The 16,210-nt window shown below is 45.0% G+C and overlaps 1 protein-coding gene across 1 annotated transcript; it reads left to right on the plus strand.

Moving 5' to 3' along the window:
• Nucleotides 1-532: 532 nt before the first annotated feature.
• On the plus strand, nt 533-7,243 carry MFSD4B (major facilitator superfamily domain containing 4B). Its single transcript, XM_014866206.3, is given in 6 exon segments — nt 533-617; nt 674-894; nt 3,179-3,347; nt 4,457-4,573; nt 5,873-7,068; nt 7,070-7,243. Coding segments are annotated over 6 exon segments (1,824 nt in total). The 3' UTR covers nt 7,106-7,243.
• Nucleotides 7,244-16,210: the final 8,967 nt, after the last annotated feature.

Here is a 16,210-nt window from a genome sequence, read left to right on the forward strand (position 1 = left end):
CCTATCTGTAAAACGAGGATAACATGGAATTTAGAGTGTCATGAGGATTAATTTAGATAATACACGTGAAAGCTTACATATGAGGTCCAACAAATGCTGTGGAGTGACAGATGAACGACAGATCAACAGCCGATCTCCAAGGAGCACGGGCAGGAATTTTATACAGTGGTATAAGGGACAGACCTTCGGGCTCTCTTTGCTCCCCCAGGAGATCCGGGGAGCGGGCGCGAAGCCATCCCTTGCAATTCTTGGTGCGTCTTTTCTCATAACGGTTTGGCTCCTTCTTACCGCACGATTCGTCGGGTCCCAGGCTGCAGCTTCAGCTCGCTCCGCCACGGGGCGCCCGCCCGCTGGGCCTCTGTGGCTTCAGCTGTGTGTGATGCTGAGGCCCAGGCGCGACGTCCGGTCACCTAGGCAACCACATCACTTCCGGTTGTGACTGGGCCGTGGTTGGCGAGAAGCCGCATTTCTGCCATGTGACCCGCGCAGGCGCAGAGCGTGCGGGGTGGGGGTGGGGCGTGTCCGCTGCCCGATGCGGCGGGTGCGTTCCGAAGTGCGACTTCCCGGTCCTGGCCAGCGGCCGCCCCCGCGGAGGTGGCGCCTGCCGAGACGGCCGGGCCCGGAGGGGCGGGGCCGGGGCTCGGCTCCGAGGTCCTGAGGCTCGGCTGAGAAGCTGAGCGGCTGCAGGACCGCGTCTCCCGAGCCGCCGAGCTGGAGTTGGAACTGGAATTCCCGGGCGCCGGGGCCCCGGCTGCCGGGCAGCGGCTCCTCCAGGCCAAGGGCCCGGCGGAGAATGAGCCGGAAGCGGCGGCGGGCTCGCGGCGGAGCGGCGGGGCCGGGAGTCTGCACCGCTGGTTCATCACCGTGATCCTGTGTGCCGCCTTCCTGGGGCTGGTGAGAGCGGCCGCTGCGACCCCGCGGGCCGGGGCGTGAGCAGGCGGCGCGGCCTTCGAGTTCCAGGGTCGCCTCCGTCACTTGCAGACTGCGTGACCTTGGGCGCGTTAGTCTGCCCGAGACTCAGTTTCGTAATCTGTTTAAAGGGCACAGTTTTAATCTTGGAGGGTTATTGTCAAGTGCGAAATTTATTTTCCTAATATATTTCCCAGCTCCAGCCAGCCTTCCTCCCTCTCCTCCTCGGGGTGGGGAGCCGCAAGAAGGGTTGCCAGGTCTATAGCCGCTGTCCCCCGGGCCCAGCCAACCCTCGTGTTATTCCCTAAAGCTGCTTTTCTGGGATTTCCTCTTCCTCTGCTGATCAATTTCAGCCAACCTCTTGTTTTTACAGATGAGGAAATAGACCCAGAGAGGGAAAGTGACTTTTCCGGACCACACAGCTGGCTAAGTGGTAGAGCCAGGAATGCGTAGTGTTTTACTCTGCCCACAGGCCTATGTGAAACAAACCTTCAGATCTTTCAATGTTTTTCTTAGAGCAAACTGCAAGGCTAGAAGCACCTTTTGTCAAAACCCTTGGCCACCCCGCGATTCCTTTATTCCTGGACACCGCCCCCTCCCTCCACCCCGCGTCTTCATCACCTGTCTTGAATGTTGGGATTCTGGAGAGTTCGGAGGCGAATCCTCTGAGCGTCACTTCTGGTCACTCAACGTCTTTCTCTGAGCCACAACTGATTCTTAGAGTATTTTGATTTGAAAGAAGAAAAATCACTGCCGATCCTTGGTTGGCCCCCGCTGTGTGCCAGATCCTGTTGTCAGCGTTGTGCAGGCTGGAACAAATTGGATGAGAGCTAGGCTCAGCCTTTCTCCCATGTCCCAGGCGCGCGCTCTGCGCCCGGTGCCCAGGCCTGCTTTCCAGTCCCGCACAGCTCCAGCTTGGGCAGGGAGCACACCCAAGCGTTTCAAGCAGACCAGTGCAGTTAGAGTTAATTATTCTTGAAATGTAGACCGATTGGAAACATTTTTCAAATGTAAAACTAGTTTCCTCTGAAAGCCGACTGTAACCTTAATTCTTGCTAACACTAGATTGTCTTTAAGTAAAATTTTATTTTTAAAGGCATTGTATATATATGTATGTGGTATTCTCTAAGAAAGCCGTACAGACTGTATTGCTGATGGCTTGGGGTTTTCTTTGAAGAAAAATGCAGATTTAGAAACGTTTCAATTGTTTAATCTCCTGCATATTTTGTACTCGTAATTCAGAGGAAGCACCCCATGTGCATCCAGAAATATTGCTGTCTGTTTTAACAACATCAAAAATGAGAATATTTTGATGATTTAAAAAAATAATTTTTCTTTTACAATTTTTTTTTTAAAGATTGTCACCTGAGCTAACAACACCTATTGCCAATCTACTTTTCTTTTTTTCTTCTTCTTCTCCCCAAAACCCCCCAGTACATAGTTGTATATTCTGGTTGTAGACCCTTTTGATTGTGCTATGTGGGACGCCACCTCAGCGTGGCCTGATGAGCGGTGCCATGTCTGTGCCCAGGATCCAAAACCGTGAAACCCCGGGCTGCCGAAGTGGAGCGCGTGAACTTAACCACTTGCCATGGGGCCAGCCCCTAAAAAAATAATTTTTAACATTTAAATTCCTGTGATATTTGGGCATGTAGTATACTTAAAAATGTACAAAACTATTTCAAAAGTTACATTAATGTTACATTTTACTATTAATACAAAATAGTCTTTTATGGTATTGTTCAAAAAGGAAATAGGGGCCGGCCTGGTGGCGCAGCGGTTAAGTGCACACGTTCTGCTTCAGCGGCCCGGGGTTTGCAGTTTGGGATCCCGGGTGTGGACGTGGCACCGCTTGTCAAGCCATGCTGTGTTAGGCGTCCCACATATAAAGGAGAGGAAGATGGGCACGGATGTGCGCTCAGGGCCAGTCTTCCTCAGCAAAAAGAGGAGGATTGGCGGCAGTTGTTAGCTCAGGGCTAATCTTCCTTGGAAAAAAAAATAAGGAAATAGAATCGCAGCAAAAAACTGAAAGAATTAAAGAAGTTTTTAAAAATTTACAGTTGTCAAAACTAGAAAAAGAGGATTTGGCACACCAGAAATAGGAGTACTAGTATTGTCGTCATGAATTTTTCCTGACTGTGGGACTTCAAGTAATTCCCTACGTGACATTGAAACCCCCTCCTCCCTTTTTAATGGTGAAAAAAGCTACCACATAGATAGACATATTTTAATGGTTGTAAATAAAATCTTTTGCCTTTTTAAATTTCAGGGAATGAGTGTTGCTATCCTGGGACCCACGTTTCCAGATTTGGCAGTAAATGTGAACCGCAACATGAGCAGCCTTTCCGTGGTTTTTGTGGGCCGTGCCTTTGGATATTTGGGTGGTTCTGTGATTGGTGGAGTTCTTTTTGACAGTATGAATCCTTTTCTACTTTTGGGTAAGTAAACACCAATTTTCGCTTCTCTGTGACTGTCCAGGAAATTACAATTTGTTTTTGAATAGGAGCCATACTATCTTGCGGAATGTTTGACGACTTAGCTGGACTAGTGTTTGGACGTCCTCCGTGGAAGTCAGGTCTCCCTGGTGCCGGCTTTCATCTTGGCAGTTAAGGGAATCTCTGCTGGACCACTCTGGAAATTTAGATTAGCCCCAGAGTGTGTTAGCCATCCTTAGCCTTCCTGACTTCACCTGTAATTTAGACACCACCCCTGGATCGCGTCCTGGTCGTCCAAGGCGCTCTGCCTGTCAGAGTTTAGGGCAGATCTCCTGAAGCCACCAGAGATCAGAATGAATGAACTTGAACTTGCCCAGGCTGAATCCTGGACTGAGAATGAAGGTAGGAGTGGATGGTGGGTGAAATGATGTAGTCTGAATTTTTGTCCCTGCTGCCCCGTGTCAATGATAATCCCAAACCTTTCTACCTCACCCTTGAGATAGATGGCAAAGCTTTTAACTTACTCTTTTTTGAATAAATTGACATGTTGAAAGAAAATCTGGCTTGATGTAATAAAACCGCTTTGGAAGTAAGGAGAATAATTTACTGTTGTTGATGAATAACTAAATAATCCCTCTGATTTCCAAAGTGGTTGAAAGAATATATTTCTTATGTTTCCTTCCCTATTCCCCAAACTAATTTATTTAATACATTTCTACTACCAACTACTATAGTAGTTGCATTTTACTTTTATGTTTTTTATTTTTTACCTCCTATCTAAAGATCTCTTTAGGTTCTTAAATATGAAACATTTAAATAAGTAATTTTTGAGCTGTCTGTTTTGCCATAAAACTTTGCCATGTATTATAACTTATAGTTTGATTATTAGCAGTGCTAGATGTGTATTTATATTAGAATCACATATTTTATAGTCCATAAAGATTATAAAAGTTTTTAAGTGAAATGACTATTTGTAGAAGCTGAACCTCTCATCTCATTGTTACTCAATTTTAATGTGACTTACTCTGCATTTTGGGGAGTTTTTTGATGTTGACTTGAGCCATGACTCTACATGAATGTTGTTTTCAGCTGACTTTTACATTTCTTCTCAGGGATGTCAATGTTGGCTACGACAGTTGGTCTTTATCTTGTTCCATTTTGCAAGGCAGTGGTATTACTGATTGTCATGATGTCCGTCTTTGGTGTTTCAATGGGCATCCTGGATACAGGTTAGTGACCTCATCAGTGTCACCTCTGGGAGTAGGGACTTTCCACTTGAAAAAGAAGAACAGGTGATATTAAATTGTCACTTGCAGTGTCTGCCAAAATGACACTGACCTACTGAGTTGGTCATAGGCTCCCCCGATCAGAACCACCCTTCTGGCATCTACTCTTCTTGCCAAGTAGGATGTCTGTTTTTGAGCAGCCAACCACGGAGCGAATTTAAAGAATTTTGTTGTATGAGAGATTGTGGATTTACAGTATCCAACCAGGGTAGGGTCCGCACCTGGGTAATTACAGTGCAGGTGAGCGGGCTTTCATTTTGGGCTAGAACTTCATTGTAGTATGGGGGAATTGATGAGTTAATCAGTTAAACTAAGTTTGGAAACATTTTTGGCTGAGGAAGTCTAGAAGCCACTATCCAGTTTACAATGCACCTTGCCTTTTGAACTAAAAGAAACCTGTGCTGTGTATTATTTTCCTTTTCTTCCTTTTCTCTCAAAAGTCCTGCCCTCCTGCAGGAGAGCCTCATCATGTATCTTGATATCTTTTAAAACCTACAAAATAACACATGACTTTTGTTCACCCTTAAAGCCAGCTTCCTCCCCTGCTTCCCTGCTCTGCCGTTACTTGACATGTCAGGGAAATATTTTATACTTTAGGCTTAGTTTGGTTGTGAAATTACGGGGTAGAATTCTATGTTTGTCTGCAAATGCGGTTAAAAAAGGAAAAGAAAGAAAACGCAAGACTTGCTTCTTCTTGCCTCTCACCTTGTAGAAGGAATCCTTAGTGCCTGTCACGGGCACTGCAGAATCCTGTAGTGGTCAGGTTCCTGAACACGTGTTTCACATCTGCTATATACATAAATAATTTCCTTCAAGTGGCTGCCCATTGCAAGTACAGAAAGCTTGGGTTATTTGGCCACTGTCTGATGTTAATATCTATTTAAAATATTTATAAATAAATAAATATATAAATATCCCCCCTCGCTGCCAGCCTGGTATTAGAACTGTGTTATAAAAAGCCTTGTGCTAATGGGCCTGGCTCTGGGAGGTAGTGCTTTGCTAGCCTGTAGAATCCCATTTGTAAGTATGTGATATTTCAGTGCTTATTGCTCTCTCGTGGTGGGGGGTTAGAGTTCCTCAGTCATAGAATTGACTTGATAACAACATGCATGCAAACATGTGACAACTTAGAATATTATGATCCTTTGCCGTGTAAAACAGACTCATGTTTTTTCTGATAGTAATGAACTGTTTTTTGCTAACTTACTATGATTAAATCATTTTCCCATCTTTCATTGGTAGGTGGTAACGTCCTAATCTTGGCTCTCTGGGGGGACAAAGGAGCCCCGCATTTGCAGGCCTTACACTTCTGTTTCGCCTTGGGTGCCTTCTTGGCGCCACTGCTGGCTAAATTGGCATTGGGCACGACCGTGTCTGCTGAAAACCACACAGAGGCTGACTTTAACGCTTCTGTGCTCAACCAGTCATCTGAAGCCGCCTCAGAACCTCTACTTGGAGTACCTGACGATATGAATTTACTGTGGGCTTATGCTGTCATTGGGACTTACATTTTTGTAGTTTTTATCTCTCTTCTTGCTCTGTTTTTAAAGAAAAGCTCAAAGCTGGAAAAAGCCAAAGTGTGCACTCAGAGGTCTCAAAGAGCTAAATATCACAACATCCTGCTTTGTCTCCTCTTCCTGTTCTTCTTTTTTTATGTTGGAGCCGAGGTGACATATGGCTCTTACATTTTCTCGTTTGCAATCACTCATGCTGGCATGAAAGAAAGTGAAGCGGCCGGATTGAACTCCATCTTCTGGGGGGTCTTTGCGTCTTGCAGGGGCCTGGCGATCTTTTTTGCTGCGTGTTTACAGCCTGGAACCATGATCGTGTTGAGCAACATTAGCAGCGTGTCGTCATCTTTGTTTCTGGTGCTTTTCAACAAGAGCCCAGTTTGCCTCTGGATAGCAACTTCCGTGTATGGGGCCTCGATGGCAACCACGTTTCCCAGTGGCATTTCTTGGATTGAGCAGTACACGACCATCCACGGAAAAGCCGCAGCATTTTTTGTCATCGGTGGTTCCTTGGGAGAAATGGCTATCCCTGCCGTAATTGGAATTCTTCAAGGAAAATACCCCGATTTGCCTGTAGTTTTGTACACGTCTTTGGCGTCAGCGATAGCCACTGCTATTTTATTTCCCGTGATGTATAAATTAGCCACCTCACCTCTCAATCGTCAGCAAAAAGAACACAGGAAGAGTGAGGACCAGAAAGCTTTGCTCTCTAGCTCTGGGCCGAATGACTATGAGGAAGATGCAGAAAAGTGGAATGAAGTGGATTTTGAAGTGATCGAGATGGATGATAGAATGAGGAATTCTGTAATAGAGACATCTAGAAACATTGTGATGGAGCCCCCAGCCGAAGTCTCCAGCCAGTTCCGCTCAACCGCTTTAGTGTTTGAGTCCTCTCCGGTTAACACTGGCAAGTCCGCTGTGAACCACCTTGCAAGAAGTCAGGACAAAAGGGACTAACACTTAGAGAAGGTGGATTGTTTGCTCACTTCCTTGAGCAACCATCAGGCCTAAAGAGGCCCGTCAGAGCAGAGCATTAGCACACTTCCAACGTGTTTTGAGTATCCAAATTTCTACGTCAGAGCATAGCAAATGCTGACAACGTTTTGAAACGTTCTGTAATTTCCAGAATCTTCCATAAAGAACCAATGGTCTCATACAGTAGAATCTTGTTGTGAGGCTAGTGTTTGGCACATGGCTGATTAGGTAATATGTGGTGGCCTTCACTCCTCAGAGCATACAAAGAAGGCATTTGTTTTTGAGAAGCTGGGTGCCATCCTAATAAAGCCATCTGGTAATTGAGTCAACTAGCTGAACAAGTTATCAGTCGTCAGTACTCTCCCAGGGCGGTTGAGGAGAGGAGTTTCATAAAAGAGCATCTTTGAAAATGGACAGATTTTCATTAATTACCCTGTCTGTAGCATTGGACCAAAGAATGCTGGTGACTCATTTGATTCCTGATTTCTACGAAGAGAACACGGAACAGGGTCCTACAGACATGGCTTCAAGCCTTGACTGCTGCTTTCTGGCCTTCGGCCCTGCACTCAGTCACTTACCATATGTCGACTTTGTTGATGTCATCTCCGGATCTGTGATTCTATAAGTGAAAATAAGATGATTCTCAAATTAGGAATCTATAAGTTTTAAAGGTTATGCAGGACGTCTGCTAGAAATTAATATAAGTGCCACCCCGTTCTTCATTTCAAATGAGAGGTGAAACAAAATTGATAGCTTTAAGAATGTGCTACTGATTGTGAATTCATGTCGATTTGACACTCAATGTTTACTACTTTATTTGAACAATTACTGGAAGAATACATTCTTTAGTACTGTATTTCATTGATTCTAAGATGCCCCTTTTTTCACATATTTAACATCTCTGAAATCAGAATATGTGTTAAAATCAATGATTATTTAACATTGTGACAAAATTTAATTGACAGTTTTTTTCCAAATATATAGACAGTAATGTTGCATTTTACAATCAGTGTCTTAGACTCAGTGAAATACAATAATTCATTCAATTATGGAGATTATACTATTTTTACAGACATTTTAACAAGAAAAGTTATTTTTATATGCTAATTTTGTCTAATTATGTTCAGACGGGATTTGGAGATGCTATGTTCCGATTTTAAAAGCTGTTTCAGAGTTACTACGTTAGTGGTGGGGCTGTGGACAGGGGCTCTGGAGTCCTTTGCCTACCTCAGTCACAGGGTCTGGATGTGAGCCTCGCCGTTCCAGGATTTGCTCCTCATTGAGTCCGGTTGGTAATCACATCGTAAGCACTGTAAACCAGGCTGCTAGTTTAATTTACCATGAGGCACAGTCTTTTCCAGTGATTGGAATACTTTATCATCATCCAGGGCTCCTCCTTCCTGAGTTTGACATACCTGGGAAACCAAAGTGATGAGAAAGTGGCTTGTTGGCCTAGGAGTCAAGGATCACAAAGGGTACCTCATATGAGTTTGGCCAAGCTGGTGGGGGCTGTCCTTTGATCAATGATGAGCATCAATGACAGATTTTGTTTACTTCTCTTTACCAAGTTTTTTTTTTTTAAGATTGGCACCTGAGCTAACAACTCTTGCCAATCTTTTTTTTTTTTTTTTAATCCTTCTCCCCGAAGCCCCCCAGTACATAGTTGTGTATTCTAGTTGTGAGTGCCTCTGGTTGTGCTCTGTGGGACGCTGCTTCAACATGGCTTGATGAGTGGTGCTAGGTGCGCCCAGGATCTGAACCAGTGAAACCCTGGGCCACTGAAGTGGAGCGCACGAACTTAACCACTTGGCCACGGGGCCAGCCCCTCTTTACGCTTCAGCATACGTTTTATGCTGAATAACATCTGACTTCTACCTGAGTGTAGTATGTCTGCTTTCTCTTACCTAATTTCTATAGATTTGCTTTTTGTTTTTTCTTAAGTGAAATACTGTACTTTCGTGACCACTGCCATTCACCTTATATACCTGCCACGTGTTGGTTCATGTTAATATTCTAACAGTTTTGGAGAGTGCTGGTGGAGAAATTAACACTAAACAGCCTATTCTTGTTCCTGTTATACTCTACTTTTCCCTTAGCTAGACCTTGGAGGTGACCTCTGCCCCGTCCACTGCTTGTTCTCAGGTGGTTGGAGTTTAGGTGGTGGCAGCTGTTTGGCAGCTGGGAGGCGGCCAGCACAGGGCTTCTCCCTGCAGCATCTGCATTTAAGGGGTAGGAGATGTAGCTCAGGGAGAGAAGGATGGTAGTAAGGACATGGCAGAAAATTTGGAAATCCACACTGGAAAACACCCTAGAGTTCAAAATGTGGATGGCCATACGAGCTGATAGGCGTTGTTAAGGTTTGATCGTGTATTTCCATATTGGAAGGACGAGACTTAGTACAATTCCAGGAATTAGCATTCATCCTAATAGTCAGTTCTTAGGTGAGTGTCTCCTGATATGCAGGTATCAAAGTTTTCTATTGTTGAGTAACAAATTACCACAAATTTAGCATCTTAAAACCACAGGCATTTTTGTCTCACAGTTTCCTTGGGTCAGGAATTTGGGCACGTCTTCACGGGGTCCTCTGCTTCCGGTCTCACAGTGCTGCAGTCGAGCTGTGGATGGAGCCGTGCTCCTCTCTCGAGCTTGTGGTCCCCTTTCGGGGCTGTGCAGTTGTTGACAGTTTTCAGTTCCTGGCTGTGGTAGACTGAGGTCCCTGTCCTCTGCTGGCTGTCAGCTGGCACCAGTCTCAGTTCCTAGAACCTCCCACAGTTCCTTGCTGTGTGGCGCTCTCATAGATCTCTCACGACATGGCAGCTTATTTCTTCAAAGCCGGCGGGAGCATCTCTTGCCCAAGTCTACTAAGCTGGAGTCTTATATAACATAAGTAATCCCAGGAGTGGCAGCCCGTCACCTTAGCCAGAGTATTCTTTGGTTAGAAGCAAGCCACAGGTTCTGCCCCAAATGGAGGGGAGAGGCTAGTACAGAGATGTCACTCATTGGAGGTCACCTTATGGTCTGTGTGTTACAATCTGCAAAATCAGGTACCTGCAAAATCAGGGTTCAAAAGAGAAAAAGTTTGAACTGAGGAAAAACCCTTCAGCAGTCCCTGAACGCGATCATAGGTCCAGCACACCAAGTGTACCGGTGTGGGAGGGAGCGGCTCCCCATGGGCCAGGCCAGCTGACCTGATTGGGAAGAATCTTTTTTTGTTTTGGGGCACTGGAGGAGTTAACTCAGAGTTATGCTTTTTTTCTTGACATTTTATTTTGTGTCCTTTACCACTGTGCTTTTAACCTGTTCGAATGCAGCTTGATAGAAGGGAAATAGGTAAATTTCAGTTTAATTGTATTTTCATAGTAAAGTCCAAGAACACTTTGAGAGCGTTTTTCAATTACTCTTATTTATTTTTTTGCTGAGGAATATTCTCCCTGAGCTAACATCCACTGCCAGTCTTCTTTTTTTTGTATGTGAGCCACCACCAATTATTATTATCTCCAATAATAATTGGGAGATGACACACTCCTGAAAAATATGTGAGACCCAGGTTACATGTAAAATGATTTTGTTTCAGGTAGATTCCTTGAATAATCAGGATAGCTTTCTCATAGCCAGAACTTAGAATTTCTCATAGCAACGTATCCCTCAATCCTGCCACTTAAAAGATATTACTAAAATAGAGCTTAAAATTCTTAATGGAGGTAGATATATTCTGAGATGCCCTGTATCTGTGTTAAGTGTCACTTGTTTTGTTCATAGTGTGAGTGTATGTGTGTGTTTGCGTATGTGAATCCACAGATGTTGTGTGTTTCATATTTTGCTATACTCTGGGGATGCAGTGGGGGTAGAGGTGTTAGGAAAGGGATGCAAGAAAGCTTAAGGTATGATTCAAAGCTTGTTAGAAATGTTCTCTCTCTCACTTTTTTTTTGCTGAGGAAGATTAGCCCTGAGCTAACATCTCTTGCCAGCCTTCCTCTTTTTGCTTGAGGAAGATTGTTCCTGAGCGAACATCTGTGCCAGTCTTCCTCCATTTTGTATGTGGGATGTTGCTACAGCATGGCTTGATGAGCAATGTGTAGGTCTGCTCCTGGGATCGGAACTGGTGAACTCCAGGCCACCGAAGCAGAGCACACAAACTTAACCACTACGCCACCAGGCTGGCCCCTTCTGTGGCTATCTTATTATGTCTTCTCTTGTCCTCTATTTCTGCCCTGTTTATTTTAATTCTTTCAGAGAAGGTCCGTTAGGTCATTTCACTGTGGCTGTTAGTTCTCATATGTTGCTTTCATGTCTTCCTTCTGGCTTGTATTTTAGTTGCAGAATGCCTGTAGTGTCTGGTCTCTAAACGTAATGCAGCTCTCCTTTGGTTATAGTTAATGGGTGGCCTGGAGAGATTTTTTGAGGTTGTTAAATGGCGTCAGTAACTTAAGGTATTTGGCTTTTTAGCTTCTGTACAGCTTGTTGAGATTATAAGGTGCTTTTATCTAAGAAAAATATTTATTTTTAATTATGATAAAATATACATAACATAAAATTTACCATCTTCACCGTCTTTAAGTGTACAGTTCAGTGGCATTAAGTGCGTTTACATCATTGTGCACTCATCACTTCCATCGTCCACAGGACATTTTTCATCTTGCAAAACTGAAACTCTGTACCCATTAAAATCTAACTCCCCATTCCATCCTCCCACCAGCCCCTGACGACCATCATTCTGCTTTCTGTCTCCATGAATTTGACCACTCTGAGTACCTCATGTAAGTGAAATCATACAGTATTTGTCGTTTTGTGACTGGCTTATTTTACTTACCATAATGTCTTCAGGGTTCCTCCGTGTTTTAGTGTGTGTCAGAATTTCCTTTGTAAAGGCTGAATAATGTTCCATTGTATGTATATTTTGTTTATCCGTTTATCTGTTGATGGACACTTGGGTTGCTTCCACCTTTTGACAGTTGTGAATAACGCTGCTGTGATGCACAAATATCTGAGTCTGCTTTCGTTTCCTTTGGGTGTATCCCAACAAGTGAAATTGCTGGATCCTGTGATAATCCTACTTGTAATTTTTTGAGTGCTTTCTTTTTATTATTTGGCTTAGATACTGTCCTAGTGCAGTTTTTCCAGACGAGGCCAGCAATAGGAAGAAGATAGAGAAACTCACACTTTGTTAGTATTGCTTCAAACTCTAGGCCGCCTTTTGGCCCATTATAGTCAGGTCGGTACCACCCACGTACTGAGTAAGTGAACTCACAGAAAGGTTATGTCCGGCGTCTCCCTCAAAGTTTTGTTGTCGCGGCTTCTGGTTCTTGTTCCGTCACTGAGCAGATGTGTTTGAGAGCTGCCTTTGTTCTAGGCACTGTAAACCAAGCACTGATGAATTCCTCTCCTGGCCTTGGAGTCCCAAGTGTGGTAATCATGTATTTTGGAGTTTTGATCCCAGTTTTCTGCTAAACAAGTGGTCTTGTGTCCTGTGCTTCTTTCTTTATAAACACAGGACCCCTCTGGCCACTTTGGATCCAGATGGTGTGTGGTTGGGGACCCATGGGCTGGAGTGGGCCTGGAGCCCTCAGGAGCTGGGCCGGTGCTGGGGCCAGGCTGCTCTCTGCCTCCTTCTGGCAGTAGTTCTGCCCCTCTGTGGGACTTCTCTCTGTTCCTTTTTCCTTTGGGCCCACTGTCTGTTCATCTCCTGTCCAAATTCTGGAAGGATCCTGTCTGACTGACTTGAGTAGCTGCCATTGCCCTTACTGGGCAGAGCCCTTTGCCGCAGCCTCAGGAGTTGGTCAGGCTATGAATGGGCCCCCCTTGGGTCGGGGCCTGCTGCCCCATCCAGAGGTAGCCCCCCTACCCTCTGGCCACTGCTCTGAGTCAGGAGCTGTGAAAAACGACCAGGAAGTTCCCCTGTCTGCTCTGTAGCTAGGATGGTGCTGGGCTTAGTGAATATTTGCTAGTAGATGCTTGAATGGGATGCAGGTTCTCAGGCCTCAGAGCTGATGGTCTGGTTCATCTTTTGACTCAGAACTGGGACAACAAAATCACCCCACTTTGCAGCCCTTTTCTGCAGAGCTTATTAGACAAGGTTAGTAGTGGACTGTTTGACTTTCAAGGTGAAAAGCTCTGTTCTAATAGGGTAATGTTTATACGTGAGTGAGATACAAGAGGATTCCCAGTTGCAGAGGTTACTATTACAGCTCTCATCTCTGTGGACCACAAAGATGTCCAGGTCCACACATTTCAGTCATTGACCAGATATTTACTGAGCAGTTACCATGTTCAGGGATCAGGCCTTGGGAATAGAACAGGATAAGACAGAGGAGATCCTTGCCTTCCCTGAGCTGCCCTTTTACTGTTTCAGGTGAGATTTGCTGTGGCAGCCTTTCTGTTAGCTGAGGAGCCGGGAAGGCTTACCATATTAGGTTTTACCCAGTTCAGAAAAGTCAGTAAAGTAGCTGAGCTCTTATTTCCTTGCTGTGTGTTTCTGTCTCTTCATTTCCCTTATTTTCACATGTGATCTTTGGGTCATTCTTGGTTTAGAATTTTGTAAAAAGTAATTAGTACCGTGCTGTCGAGGTTAATAGAGTGCAGCCCAGCTTCAGAAGGCTGCAGCAGAGGAGGCTGACAGCTCAGTACAGCCAAAGGGCACGTTCCTGGGCGGCTGGATCTTGGGTTACACCTCCAAACGCCCGAGGCTTAACTGAGCGGCTCTCCTTTCTCAGCCCTTTTACTTATCGCTTGCAGAGAACTTTACACCCTTAGGAGGAGATTACCCAGCTCTGAGTCCAAACACACTTTGGGCCTTTACCCTTGTTGAAGAAAGACTCAGACAGAAGCATTTAGGAAAGAAAAAGTTTCCCAGCAAAGAGAGCGAGAGGACTGGCTGCCAGGTAAGAACACAAGTATGTGAAGGAAAAAAGCAAGACCTACCACGGTTTCCAAGTTTGCATTAGTTCGAGGTGGAAAAGCAGGAACTCTCTCCCGTGATTAGCATATTCACAAAGGTCGTGACAAGTCTTCAGACATCAGCACAGCAAAAACCAGGGGTAAAATTGCTTTCGTTAGGGAGTCCAGGGAGTCCAGGCGTATGGGAAATGCTCAAGGTCTTAGTGTTTTTGAGATCAGAATCAGTTAGATGACCCTGTTACTTTTGGTTTATCTCAGGGTGTGAAGTGCCTCCTGACTGGTACGGGATGGGCTTAATCGCTGAAGCAGGACAGAGTTCCGCTTCTGCTCCTGAGTCCATAAGCTGCAGGAGGACAAAGGACCCAAGGGAAAAATGTGATTGCAGCTCTACTCTTGTCCCCTGCTCAAGACAGAAGCCTTTGCTCCAGTGGCTTTTAACCCTGGCTGCTGTTAGTGTTCCCTTGGGAGTGTTCAAAACCTCCTGATGCCCGGCATTTTTACCTTCATATGAATTCAGTTGGTCTGGAGTGGATCCTGAGTATGGATGTTTTTTAAAAAGTACTCTGGGTAATTGTAATGTGCAGCCAAGGTTGAGGACCACTGCCTTTTATCCATTCAGAGAACTGGAGCCTCTGCTGGTCATGGTGTTTTTTAAGGCTATTTTACAGCTTGGTTAAGTCTGTGCTTGCTTTTGTAGATGCTTGAAATTCTGTGCACACTCTCTGAAGGAAAACCGGAGAGGAAGAGCTCTCCCGTTTCCCGTTACCTCCACTGATGCTTGGTCAGTGAAAGGGGTCGTCAGTACTGTTGTTTGAAATCCTGCCCCCAATGAAACCACACTGGGACCTTTCGGAGGTTGGCCTTCTCGACATGTTTTCACTAGTCACTTTCGATTTGAGGGGCTATAAGGGGACAGGGTGATCTTGTAGATTTGTTACGTCTGGATTTAAGATTGCTCACATGTTTACATGGCTTCGTACAATGTAAAGCTGGTTTCAATCAAATATTGATATAAATAAATACTGATGTTGCTTTAAGATAAGACTTGTGTCTCATTTCATTGATGTTTAAAAATGAGTTTTGCATCTCTCTTTCAGAAAGTAGTCAAGAATATTTCCAGATTTTAGATTGTGAGTGCTCCAAAACGTATGTGGTAGTTGCACTATGTCCCTAAAACGTGAATGGTATTTTATTTTCACTTCACATAGTTATTAGAAGTGACACGTAACGTCTTTGATGACATTTCACCCTTTTGGCCCTTCAGCATCTCTTGGGAAGTTTACGGTCTAATTTCTAAACTTAAAAGTCCACCAAAGAAGCTGTTACTGGCTGGATATCTTAGTTAATCTTAAACTTGAATAATAACTCCCTAATTAAGATGATTATAGACATATCTCTGTTTCAGAATGGAAAGGAGGTCTTCAGGATTGCACAGCAGGCGGAAACTGGGCTGCTTCTCCTTGCTTCCCGTCAGTACCGGGCCCAGCAGCTGGAAGCCTGCTGCACTGACCACAGCCCTATTTTTTAACTTGATTAAAACAGCTCTAGTGCTAATCTGGTTAAATGCTCCTAAGTTGGAGCATGATACAGCAACCTTCCCACCCCCTTCACACTTTACTGGAGTCTTGAGAAAAGGTATTTTTAACAGCAGGCAGGTTTAAGTGAGAGAAACTAAATGACCACCCTCTCCCTTGTCTTATCTGAGCAGTTATAAATGACATTCCAGGTGTCTTTATTTGCGTGCCACCACCTCTGCTTTCAGTGCCCTCAGTTTACAGCCGTGCCCTCTGCTCTGGGCCAGGATCCTCTTGTACCTTTGCCTCATGTACCATGCCCGGGACTCTGGGCAAAGCTTGCCCTTTTTTCCTTCTAAATACAAAACTCTAGAAGCGTTGGCATAGGACCAGGTGTGGTAGGATTTCAAGAATAATTGACTGATACCCAAAAGTCCCCAACACCTTCCGTGAGGAAGCAGGGTCCCAATTTATTGTTCCATGCCCACTTCATCTTCCATGGATTTGGTTAGGCATGAGAGTGGACTGAGTGACCACGTGCCCACGCCACCTGCTCCTCAGGGTTCCCTGGGCCGGAGGATGGGATAAGAGACTAGATCCCAAGGACAGACTTGAAGACTGGCTGTGAGGCTGGCTCAGTGGCGTGGGGCTAAGTCCCCATGCCCCGCTGTGGCGGCCTGGGGTTT

Source organism: Equus asinus, chromosome 24 (genome assembly GCF_041296235.1).
Source record: "Equus asinus isolate D_3611 breed Donkey chromosome 24, EquAss-T2T_v2, whole genome shotgun sequence".
Taxonomy (NCBI): Eukaryota; Metazoa; Chordata; class Mammalia; order Perissodactyla; family Equidae; genus Equus; species Equus asinus.